Source organism: Rhinolophus sinicus, chromosome 15 (genome assembly GCF_057876585.1).
Source record: "Rhinolophus sinicus isolate RSI-liver-muscle chromosome 15, RSI-T2T, whole genome shotgun sequence".
In the NCBI taxonomy this organism is placed as follows: Eukaryota; Metazoa; Chordata; class Mammalia; order Chiroptera; family Rhinolophidae; genus Rhinolophus; species Rhinolophus sinicus.
The window spans coordinates 105648238-105661197 of record NC_142515.1 but is presented as its reverse complement, the minus strand read 5'-3'; the positions used below and the strand labels follow the sequence as shown (position 1 = coordinate 105661197).

The 12960-nt window shown below is 47.3% G+C and overlaps 1 protein-coding gene across 4 annotated transcripts in view; it reads left to right on the top strand.

The window, feature by feature from the left end:
- SCARA3 (scavenger receptor class A member 3) overlaps positions 1 to 12960 on the top strand; it is a 33402-nt gene that overhangs the window by 8845 nt on the left and 11597 nt on the right. The window contains exons 2-6 of one of the 4 annotated variants that reach the window (XM_088792552.1): positions 5083 to 5177; positions 5276 to 5329; positions 6544 to 6663; positions 9278 to 9376; positions 10380 to 11423. In XM_088792552.1, coding sequence (XP_088648678.1) covers positions 5156 to 5177; positions 5276 to 5329; positions 6544 to 6663; positions 9278 to 9376; positions 10380 to 11423 — 1339 coding nt within the window. In that variant the 5' untranslated portion in view covers positions 5083 to 5155. Of the gene's footprint in view, positions 1 to 5082; positions 5178 to 5233; positions 5330 to 6543; positions 6664 to 9277; positions 9377 to 10379; positions 11424 to 12960 lie in introns of all 4 variants that reach the window. The other 3 variants (XM_019733119.3, XM_019733117.3, XM_074338368.2) reach the window with 3 other exon arrangements.

Below are 12960 nucleotides of genomic sequence, written 5' to 3'. Positions count from 1 at the left end.
ATATGTTCCTTGAAGTTCCCAAAGAAAGACCTTTTATTCAATTCCTCGAATCTCTCCCCCTTGCTGACTCTGATGGAAGGTTGCGGAAAGGCTAGGGAGTGAATTAACTCCACATTTTTGGTCAACCAAAAGAAAGCTGGAGTCAGTGACCACAGTGGAGTTAGCAGTTGGTTAACAGGTCCGGGCTATTTTCCACCTCCAGAAGAAGAAGTGAACCGAGCTCAACCCCAGCAGAGTCAGCAGTCAGGCCTCGCAATGTGCCAACACATGCACCTTCCATCAAACCTTCCACGTGGCTCTGTGGGAGCAGAGGAAAAAAAAGAAAGAAAAAAAAAAAGTTCCTTCTGTGGCCGTCCTTCTGGTGTTTGGGCTGGATATTATGACCTGAGGTATGAGAGGAACAGAGGCGCTTTCAAATCTCCAGTGGTTGCCACTATTTCATGAGTCTGAGCTTACAACACTGGCTTCCAAGGCTGTTCGATTTCTTTGTTAAACACACTGCCTGTAATTTGGGTAGAGATCGCTAGACGGCGAGTGGGGCTTGGTGTGGTGCCTTTGGTAGGTAATTCGTGGGCCTGGATTCTTTAGTACAGGGACCAGGATGCTGCTCCCTTGTGACAGTTCCAATTCCTGGGGCCTCTGGAACAGGGTAGGCAGACACTGGCCTATAGAGACTTAGATATTCACTACCCAGAGCAGCATGCTATCCCAAGCTTGTCCAGACCTTGTGCTCGGAAAGGGCCTTTCCCATAGACTTCTAGGTCCAGGTATTACCATATTTTTCTCCAGTTTCCTTTCCCAATCTCACTCCCTTCTGTCACAATAGTCTTTATCCAGGATCGGCAAAATGAAAAAAAAAAAAAAAAGAAGAAGAGGAGGTAAAAAGAGAGAAGGCAACAGAGGCTATTTCTGCCTTCCTGGAAACTCAGATGCTCTTTAGACACCCATGGCCTACAATATGGCGACTTCTCCAACCATTCCAGACACCTGGCAACCCGTAATATTTGATATGTAGGGGCTCCTCAATTTTCAGCATGTCAAAAAAGTCCTTAATTATCCATGGATAATGTATGGATGACACAGGGAAGGATCAGGGCCTTATTTTGGAGGGCCATAAAAATGTCAGTGGTATTCTAAGGTAATTAACTGGGACACTAATGAACCCCCCCCCCCAAAAACAAAAAAAAACCAAAAAAAAACACACCACACACATACACAAAAACAAAGAAACACAAGAGCTTTAGGAAAGGAATCTCATAACCCTTGTTCCAGTCCTTCCTCCCCAGTTCATTCCTTTTCTGTTCAAACATTAGGCCTTTGTATGTTAATTTTAAATCTCTACTGCTTAAGCCTTTGCAGTCTCAGTGCATCAGCACTCCCCAACACTCGGTAGCCATGGAGAATTCTAAGCATAAACCATATTTAAACCACATTTTAAGTCATTAATCTTTATTTTTGAATAACAATGAATCCTTAATTGAAACAGCAGAATTAACAATTAACTGAGGATGCAGGCCTCCTCAAAGGGTCAGTAACCCGTCTATTTTGAACACTCCCTATAAGATCAGCCCTGTGCTGAGGAAAGATTTCCTGACATTGAGGAGATGAAAAACTGCTAGGAGGTCAGACAGATGTTAGGCCTGAATGGATGGCAAAGGCTTTGCCCAGCTTTGTGGCCTGTCTGAACTGGGTACGTGCCACTCTCCAGGGACTCTGTATGTGTGTTGGGTCTTGCTTCGGATCCCTGGACATTTAGGAACTACTAACTAGCCATCATCTCTGAGACTTTGTAGCATGACAGGTAGGTTCTGTGACTTACAAGTTCTCTTCCTACTTCTTATCTCTGAATACACTTCAGAAAGCTGGGGTACCCAACACTAAGATCACCCCAGAAGGCATGGGAAGAGGTAGGCATGGGAGATGGGAGGGGGAGATATTCTTTTCTTGTCCCTGTCAACCCCACTTGGCCCAGTGCAAGGGGGGAGTACAAAATCCGAATCAATCTAATCAATCATCTTCTAATCTGTATCCCCAAGCCAAGCTTTTCTGAGTTCTTTACATCTGCTTCTTCCTCCATGCTCTGACCAGAGCAATCTTGGGGTAATGTGAATGTAATGAGCCTGTGCTTGCAACGGGCTTGGCTTATAAAAGCCTCACAAATGCTTTGGATTGTGTTCTCATTAAAATGAACAAGGCGAAAGTGGAGAGTTGCTATAGCATTCCAGGCATAGGTAAGTTAGGGGTCCCCAAGGTCCATGGCTCAGCCCTAGTGAACAGGAAGTCCAAAGCATTAGAAAGAGAAGAGAACTCTTCTGGGATTGGGGAGGGTGGTGAGTTATGGAGCTGAAATGTCAGCGAAGGGAATAAGGCCAAATACTTGTGAACCCCTGTCTAGAGAGAGCTGAGATCGTGCTGGCAGCTGTCATTTCCCTTCCCATGGGCCGCTCCGCAAAGTACCGGAACCGGGCCTTTATTAGTTCCCACTTGCTAATGATGGCCAATTTGGGGGGCTCTCGATGGGAGAGCAAAGTTATGACAAAGCTGTGTACTTTTTGTGGGGATGTTTGCTGAAGGTTGGTGTCAGCCTTGCTTGATTTAAGTCTTCCCAGATTCCCTGCAAAGGCTATAAACAGTGAAGTGATGAAATTAGCCCTGGAGCCAGAACAGGGAGGAGGCCCAATCACAAGGGAGGGCTGGGAAGCACCATGAAGGGGTGAGGAGAAATGAGAAACACTGGCAGGAAGGCCTTGAGGACGTTTCTGCTCCAATGAGTGGAAGGAATACCTCCCGAGGGGTTGGGATGGCGGTAAATCCGACAGCCCGCAGCGTGGTTCTGGCTGAGATCATCTGTGGATGAGAGGGCCTGGCTAGTAGGGTGAGGTTTGGGTCACACAGAGCACAGAAAGTACCGAGGCATCCTGGTTGGCCTTGCCTGAGGCACCAGTTTATGAGAATAGGGTGGTAATCCTGGTAACCTGCCAGGCAAAGTTATCCTGTAAACTGTTGGCAGATTCATGATGGGATGGCAGCCTCAGACACAAAGCGGGGCTGAAAAGGCTGGTTTCTTAGGAACGTGTAAAGGGACTAGTGGTGCTCGCCATATCAGCCTTCCTTCTGCCACTGTACACCCCCCTCCAAAGTGCGTACGTACATATGCACACATGAGAACACACTAGCTCTAGGAGAGGAGTTATCTGGACTCTTATTGTGAAGAGGAAAACTCAACCAGGATTTAGGAGGCTTTGCTGCTAACTGGTTCTGTGACTTTAGCCAGACATTAAAAGTGAGCACCCCCTCCCCCCAATTCAGCTTCCTCACCTGTAAAACTGGGAGAATGATTTCCCACCCTCCAACGATCTGTCAGGCTAGTTGTAGGGATCAAATGTGAGGATGGATATGAGCCCAGGTCTCCACTCTCCCCCAAATTAACTCAGAATCTCTGAGGGTGGGGCGCTGACTTTGGTCTCTTGATCACAGCTGCCCAGTGATTCCATAGGCAGGCATAGAACCATTCCTGGAAAGCACTATACAAAATCATTCATAGATTCATTCGAAATTGTGTTTGTTGAGCGTTTCGCTATGCCAATCACTGTGCTAGGGGCTTTGGATAAAGCAGACAAGACAGACACATTTCCCCGTCCTCACATCTTTCACCTTGGGGAAGAGAGCTGTTGAATAATAGGTGTATTGCATTCTACACAGGGAAAATACAGAGCCCATGGAAGTATATCTAACACGGGACTTACTGCAGCCTGGGAGCTCCAGGAAGACTGCTGAGGAAATGACATATGAGTCATGACCTAGACAACAAGCAGAGGGCATTCATGGCGATGATGGTTGCCATCTTTAATTTGGGGTCACCCAGAGTCCCTCCCCTACTAACCCCATTCAGTTTCTTGCCCACTCTGCCTGTTGGCTGCAGCGTTGACCACAATAGTCCCAACATTTGGGAAGTGAGGTCACAGGTGCTACTCAGGTTGCTTCCAGGTCATTGTCAGAACCCCTGAGGGTCCATCACACCCTCAGGCGTGGGGCCGGCCTCCTTCATTTCTCCCCGGTTTCTTAGCATTTGTAGAACCTTTGCTTGTTCCTTTGAGGAGATGGTAGATATGGTAGCAAAGACTTCTGAGTTCCAATCTCGGCTTCACCACATCTTCTGGGTGCTGATCGGCCCCGTTCCTGACGTCTCTACCCCTCAGTCTTTCTCTCCCTCCAAGTGATACTTTGGACCGTGAAGCTTATACGGCTGTTGTGAAGATGGTGAAGATGGCCTCGGGGCAAGGCCCGGCCCTTCATGGCATTAAAAAAGGGAATGAAAGAAAACAAAACTTGGATCTTCTACTTCTAAGCATTACTGGCTTAAAATATCCTGGGACTATAAGTACTAAACTATAAGCAAACTGCCAAATGCATACCTAAGGTTGAAAGAAAATGGAAAATCCCCGAGGACCAAGCCAAAAAAAAAAAATCAAATTAGTAGCTGAATCTGGATGGGTCAACAAATACTGAAGCTGGATGTCAGGAACCTAGAGTCACGGGTGCAGGTGGAGAGTGGGCTGTGAGTGCCATAAGCCAGGGCAGCTGAGCTGAAAGACCCCCAGCATAAAGCCCCAACCCTAGAAGGCGCTGCCCCAGGCCCTGCCACACCATGTCACCCTAGAACATCAATTCAGGTTGGGTTTTTTTGGCTCCAGTCTTTTCTGATTGGTCACAGTCTTCCTATGGATTGGTCAGTGCCCACACCTGTGGTGGAAGATTTCTGAGTCTCAGTCCAGCGAGTCTGCTCCTTTAAAAAAGGGGAGCAGGTGCAAGAAGCTAGGGGGGAAATCCACCCGTTTGGGTTACCATGTGTCAGGGCTTGGAAAGATGCTGAGCCAATCAAGCAACCAGCTCTTATTTCTTCTTACCCCAACCCATGGGGTTTGAGCAAGGCCTGTGCAGAGTAGGCAGTTGAGCTGATCTGTGTGTCTTTTCCGGCTTGTGGGTGATCATGAAATCTCCTTACCCAGAGGTGCTGGGACATCGCAGTTCCTTAGCCACTTGATTCTTACCTCTGACCCCCTTTTCTCTGTTTACCATCAGGTCACCTGGAGCTCCAGTGGGCTGAATTGGACCCAGGGGCTGGCGGGGAGGGGCCAGAGTGTGGGGACTGTGAATGAATGGGCAGCTGGAGAGGGGTAAGTGGGACTCGGGGTCCCAGCCTGGCTTCTGACGGCACTTGGCTCCATTACAGTGAGGTCAGCTGGCGGTGACGGAGATGCGTTGTGTGTTTCAGAAGAGGACCTGGCTGGTGACGAGGACATGCCGTCCTTCCCGTGCACACAGGAGGGTAAGGGCTCTGGGGGCTGCCCTTTGATCTCCTCTCTGGCCTGAGACTTCTTCCTCTCTCCCATGCTCAGGCTGGTGACTTGTCTCTTTATATAGCTTCAAAATCCTGGCTGTCCTTTCCCTACCACCGCCTGGAAGATAAAAAGACAGTCACGTGGGCCTGGGTTATGCAATACGATGAAATCAGTTTGCCACAAGTGCCATCTGTCTCCAGAGGGGACCTCTGCCATGTCCCCTAGGTCCTGTCTTCTAGCTGGCCCAGAACTGTCCCCTTCCTTATATCCTATGCCAGCCAAGTGGCCTGTCCTTCTTAGGCCCACAGCTTGGCATTTGGTTAATCAGAATTGTTACTTGGAGTAAGGCTTCTTGGTGGGTTTCAGTATAGATTGGAGCAGCTGTTCTCAACCTTGGCTATACATTGTACTCACCCAGGGATGCCTGAGACTAGCCCTCAGAAATTCTGATATCTTTTGGCCTGGAGTTGTGAAAGGGGCGTAAGGACTTTTAGACATTCCTGGTACTCATAACGTGCAGCTGAAATCGAACTCACCTTAGACATTTCACAGCTGGGGCCATCACTGCATTCCCGCTGGGCATGGGCCACCTGCTACAGTAGCCAGGAATACTGTTTCCTTCTTCTCTGTACCAGGGACTAACTGATGGACTGGAACCATTTGTTTGCTTTCCAGGAGAACTGCTGGTTATCTGTGAAGTTTGGGGATTGGTGACCAATCTTCTGGTTTACCTGGAACTGAGGGAGTCTCCCAGGGTGTGTGACTTTCAGTCTTGGCAAACCATCTTGGCTTGCCCCATATTGAGAAGTTCCCGTGACATGAGACTTTCAGTGCTGAAACCGGGAAAGTCCTAGGCAAACCAGGATGAGCTGGTCATCCCATGGTGAAACGAGGCTGGCTGCCCCATGCTGTAGATCATCAGGAAGGCCAATGTATCAGGCAGAAATGTTTGCTCACAGCCCGGGCTGAATAATGATGCCACAGAGAGCATGACGGTAGTGGTGGGGAGTTCTTTGAAGATGCTGATTCTGGTCTCTTCCTAAAAGCTCTAGGACCTAGAGGAAAGGCCAAGAGATGGGTAAAGATGGAAGATCGAGAACATGAAATGTGATGAGACGGACCAGAGCAGGAATGTGGAACGGACCCTTTAGCAGCAACCTCAGCCACTGGCCTAAGCCACTGTCCTTTTGTCCCTCCACAGGCCAGCTGGGGGCCCGCTGCAGCCGCTGCCAGAAGAACCTGTCTTTGCACACGTCAGTGCGGATTCTTTACCTCTTCCTGGCCCTGCTCCTGGTGGCGGTGGCCGTGCTGGCCTCTCTGGGTGAGTGCAGCATCTCAGGCTAGCTCAGGCCTTACCCCTACCCCCACCTGGGCTGCAGGGAAGTTTCTGATCAGGGGTCCTGCACCAAAACCCCCTACACAGACACAGATCTCTGTGCCAGGGCCCAGAACCAGCATCTTTCTGGCCAGATCTCAATCTCAATGCCTGATTCAAACCGCAAAGACTGTCTCCTAATTTCTGGTCAATAATTGGCCATGTGGCCTTAAGCAAGGCACATCCCCTCTCAGGACCTCTGTTTTCCTATGGCAAAATGAGAGGATCGGACTAGATCAGGTTCTCAGTTTCAGCTCCATGTTAGAATCCCCTGGGAGCTTTAAAAAACACTGATGCCTGGGTCTCACCCTGGATAATGGAACTAATTCAGGATTTTTAAGCTCTCCAGATGATTCTGTTGTACGTCCAGGGTTGATGTCACTGGTTGGGTGATTCCTAAGCGCTGCCTTTGTGACTGTTCCTTAAGGTGAGGTTGGATGCCTGCCTGCACCAGTATCACCCCCAGTTTGTTAAAATGCAGATTGTTGGGTCTCACCCAGACCTGCTAAATCAGAGTCCTGCAGATGAGAGCCAGGGGTCTCAAGTGTGGTGGCTTGCATGAGGGGTCGCTGACCTAGGAGATGGCATACCTCCAGGTTCAGGTAACTTCTGCCTTCTGGATGCTACCAGCTTGTAAACTGATGAAAACAAATTTGACAACTTCTCACTGCAATCCCATTTTGTTCTTAGCTTCAGATTTTAAAAATCCAGACTTCTTTACTAAGGAAGCTGTAAGTTTGTTTGCCCCAGTGGACTAGATATTAGAGACAAGGCTGGGACTAGGGCGAGACAAGCAAGGCAAGGAAGGTGCCTCATTCCGGATGCTGAACCATAAGAAGGGGGTGCCTGGTTCTGGCCCTGATTAGAAATAGGGTAAGTCCTCATTTAACTTTGTTGATAGGTTCTTGGAAACTGTAGCTTTAAGTGAAACTACCATATACCAAAACCAGTTTTACCGTAGACTAATTGATATAAACAAGAGTTAAGTTCCTACAGCCTATTTCTGGTCACAGAAACATCACCAAACTTCTAAATAAAGACCAAAAACACTTACAATATTGAACATTGAAATAAATGTGGACTATACATACATTTAAGAAAGGTGAAGAAAAACAAGAGAACGATTTTCCCACCTGCTTATTTCAGTTCAGGGTCGTGGGTGGCCAGAGCCTCTCCCGGCAGCTCAGTGCGCAAAGGGAGCACCCACCCTGGACAGAATGCCCTTCCATCGCAAGGCGCATCACCCACATGCATGCTCATCCAGACTAGGACAATTCAGACACCCCAGTTCACCTCACATGCCCACCTTTGGGAGGTGGGAGGAAACCAGAGTTCCCAGAGAAAACTCACTCAGACATGGGGAGAACATGGAAACTCCACCCAGTCGCCCTGCCAGGAATCGATTTGTTTTTCTCTCATCGACGTTATAACTAACTGATATTGAGTGAAACAATGTTATCTGAGGACCTGCTGTGTTCAGTAACCAGCTTCCTGGGCTGGAAGATGAGAGGCCAGCATATTGATTTGAATAAACACTAGTCATCTTTCCATCCAATCTGTGCCTTCCTCTTCTTACCAGGCTCAGCCAGGTGCCTGGTGGAGAAAGCCAAGGATCCTGCTGCTGCCCACATGTGCTCTAACGACTGGCCAGCACAGACCCCTTAGTAAGGTGTGAGGCTGCCCCTTTCCAGGCGATGATTTGGCAACATGCATCAAGGACTTCAAAAATGTTAATACCCTTTGACCCATTATTTTCTACTTCTAGCAATTTCTCCTAAGAGAATAACCATATACATACAACCATCATATACAAGGATTATTTCTAGGATCAAGAATTACTCATATTTACATATCATGTTTCATTTGTAGGCTCAGAAGGGAAGTTACCTTAAGTGTCTCCAACAATAGGGGATTTTTTATGTAATTGCTGAATCATTTATATAGGGTATAGTACAGACATTAATGTTTTTAAAAAGAGTTAAACCTCAATGGGAAAATGTCCATGACATGATGCCAATAAAGAAAAAAAAAAAAAAGAAAAAAAAAATTCGGAACATTTGTTGTTTTCTAAAAGGGTATATATCTATGTAGCTATAGAATGGTTGTGGAGATAAATAAGATTATAAGAGGTTCTTGAAGATATTGATAGCAGTTATCTCTCAGTGGTAGGATTAAGAAAAATTTATATTTTCTTCCTAATTTTCCCTATTTATTCTGTGGTCATGTCCTACTTCTAAAATCTGGGTTGGGGGGAATATATATATATATATATATATATATATACACACACACATACATACATACGTACATATATATTATATACATATATTTATATGTATTATACATTATAATATATATACATATGATATATATAAAGAGGTATAAATGTCTATGTCTATAGATAGATATAGTTACATAGATACGCATTTTTAAGGGATGTGTGACAAACTCTGGCCATGAGAAGAATCTTCCTTCAGCTTTGGTTGCAGAAGGGCTGATAAAAATGCCTTTCTCTGAGGTAACTCCTTGTCCCAGTTTCTCATCTGTGTTTGCCCTCCAGTTTTCAGGAAAGTGGACTCTCTCTCAGAGGACATCTCCCTGGCCCAGGCCATTTATGACAAAAAGCTTGTGTCTGTGCAGGAAAATCTCCAGGGACTAGGTAAGTGTTCAGTGTCCAGATAGGCTAATGACTATGAAGGAAGACCAATATTAATTGGGGTGCGGAAAGGGTTCCCCCGCCATGACATGTGCTCTCTGTGCCATGGTGCCGTGGAGCAGGACTGTCTTCACCAACCTTCTAGGCACAAGGGAAAGACAGCCATGGCTCCCTGCCTTCCTATTCAGCTGGAAAACCATCCATTCAAAGAGGGCTGCTACCCTGTGATACACACAGGACCGGGGCCGAGGGTTCTGTGTGTGGTACCAATCTAGCCAGAGCCTACAGGTAGAGAAGGAAGCCAAAGACGGTCCATTCTCCAGATATCCTCAAGTATCTGAAATTCTTTTTAAGACCTTCCAAAGCCTCTCAATAAGTCAGCCCTTTCCTCATCACTGCTTTAAAGTGTGCACAATTCGTGACGCTCTTTATCTCTTGCTTTAAGGTACATTCTCATGCTGAGAATGAGACAGAAGGAGACATAATAGAAGGGGTTAGAGGTGGTTTGCTCTGATGGAAAGAGAAAGTCTTATTCTGCCACAAAGTAGTTGAGTGATATTTGGCAAGTCACTTCTCTGTGCCTCATTTCTCATCAGTCACAGGGGAAAAATCCCTGCACTTTCTTCTCCACAAGTTTATTGTGAGGGGATTAAATAAGAAAACAAATATAAAAATCCTCGGAGAAATTTTAAAATAAAATATAAATGGGAGGTTCTTGACAACCTCAGAAAAGTTAAGCAGATAGATATATTCTCCAGAATGTGGTGGTGGGATGGAGAAAAGACCCTAAAGCCTACATTTCACGTCATAGTAAAGACATTGGATAAAAATAAGATTTCATAGAGATGGCAAGGCTTTTCCAAATAGGATTTCATAGTAGGACTTAGGAAAGGAAGAGGGATCGGGAAGCCACTTGCTCAATATACTCTGAAATAGTTAATTGAACAAAGCAGTCTTTGTCCCCGGATCCTTCAGCAACTCAAAATGTTGTTCATTTCTCCTGAAGATCTGCAAGTCCCAAACAACTGCTCTTTCTGCCATGAGGCTGGGCAGCTGGGGCAAGAGATCAGAAAACTGCAGGAGGAGCTGGAGGGAATTCAGAAGATGCTCCTGGCTCAGGAGGTTCAGCTGGACCAGACGTCCCAGACGCATGAACTGCTCTCCACCACTAGCAGTCAAATCTCCCAGGAAATGGGCAACTGTTCCTTCTCCATCCACCAGGTCAACCAGTCTCTGGGGCTCTTCCTGGCCCAGGTGAGAGGCTGGCAGGCCACCACAGCCGGCCTGGACCTCTCCCTGAAGGACCTCACCCAGGAGTGCTATGACGTGAAGGCTGCAGTGCACCAGATCAACTTCACCGTGGGGCAGACTACAGAGTGGATCCACGGAATCCGGCGGAAGACGGACGAGGAGACCCTGACCCTCCAGAAGATTGTCACCGACTGGCAGAACTACACCCGGCTCTTCGGCAGCCTGCGTACCACCTCGGCCAAGACGGGAGAAGTGGTCAAGAACATCCAGGCCACGCTGGGGGCCTCGTCGCAGCGCATCAGCCAGAATTCCGAGAGCATGCATGACCTGGTCATGCAGGTCATGGGCTTACAGCTGCAGTTGGACAACATCTCGTCCTTCCTGGACGACCACGAGGAGAACATGCACGACCTGCAGTACCACACCCGCTATGCCCAGAACCGCACGGTGGAGAGGTTCGAGACGCTGGAAGGACGTATGGCTTCCCACGAGATCGAGATCGGCACCATCTTCACCAACATCAACGCCACGGACAACCACGTCCACAGCATGCTCAAATACCTGGACGACGTGCGGCTCTCCTGCACGCTGGGTTTCCACACCCACGCCGAGGAGCTCTACTACCTGAACAAGTCCGTCTCCCTCATGCTGGGCACCACAGACCTGCTCCGGGAGCGGTTCAGCCTGCTCAGTGCCCGCCTGGACTTCAACGTCCGCAACCTGTCCATGATCGTGGAGGAGATGAAGGCCGTGGATACGCAGCATGGAGAAATCCTACGCAACGTCACCATCCTACGAGGTGAGAACCAGAGCCAGGCCGGGCTGCTGCAAAGCTCCCAGAGGGCCTTGGTCATCTTGCCAGACCCAGAAGTACCTGGTGTCAGGCAAACATCCTAGCGGGCTAATACAATCCTGTTGCAAATGCCTAGGGCAACTGGCAGCTTTAACGCACTTGCAAATCTCGTTTGTAAAGGTGTTCTGGCTCCTAACTTTGTCTGTCATACAAACCTGGATTTTTATATGTGGATTTGTTTAGTTGGCTCTACAGAGAGAAATAGGCAGACCTCATCTTTTGGAAACTCTGTCTCCTCTTGTTTTCACCCTTCCCACCCATGTTCTCAACCATCTGGTCTTCAGATGCCCTTCATTCCCATGTTCTCTTCTCCTCCCCTCTGACCCCTGCATTAGTCAGGGTTCTCTAGAGAAAAAGAACCCATGGTGGGGGGGAGAGAGGGAGGGAGAGAGAGAGGGAGAGAGAGAAAGAGCGAGAGAGAGCAATTATAAGGAATTAGCTCATATGATTATGTAAGCTGGCAATCCAAAATCTGCACAATCTATGTTCTGGATGCTGCTGTAGAACCAGGAAGATATGATGTGTCAGTTTGAAGGCCATCAGGCAGAAGTCTCTCTAACTTGGGGGAGAGTCAGCCTCTCATTCTAGTCAGGTCTTCAATTGATTGGATGGGGCCCACCCACATTGCGAGAGCAATCTGCTTTACTCAGTATTGATTTAAATGTTAATCTCATCCAGAAATACCCCTCTAGACACACCCAGAATAATGTTTCACCAACTGTCTCGCCACCCCATGACCCAGTCAAGTTGACACATAAAATTAACCATCACAACTCCACCTGCCAAGTTGAAAGTCTTGGCACTCATACACATCTCCTTACCTCATACTTAATCCTCAAATGAAGACAATAACAAATCCACCTCAGGTGCATGATGTGGCCCTCTGGTGTACAAACAAAAACACACTAACTCTTTCCCCGAAAGAGGCGGTAAAGTCCTTCAGTGATGTTTGTTGTTCTCCTTGATATCACGTAACTTAAATACTAGGATATAAAATTAACAATATCTAAATACTGTGATATAAAGTCAATACATTTTATGTGTTATGTTATGTGATATGGAGATAAGAGAAGGAAGAAACAAAGATATTGTATCTTAATATATACATATTAATAACAATACGAAGGAAATACTCTTGACAGTTACGGTCCTCATTTCTGGAACTAGTCACATGTGCATAGCTGGTATTTATAACCATCTTCTTCCACCACCCATTCCATATTCCCTTTGCCCTCAGCAAACTCCTCAGCTGGTTGTGATTCTTTACCTGGTGCGGTGACTCAGATCTTCATTCGTGAAGGACCATTAGTGGTCCTCCCTGGATGGGGTTGTTGTAGTTTTCCATCAACCTTAATCACAGGGCATGGTAATACTACGAGTCCTAAGTGATCTCCTGTGGCCCAGACACTTCCTTGCCTCCATGGTGGAGTAGCAGTCCAATTTCTCCTTGGTGGTCAGGATCAATCACTCCCGTCATCACAGT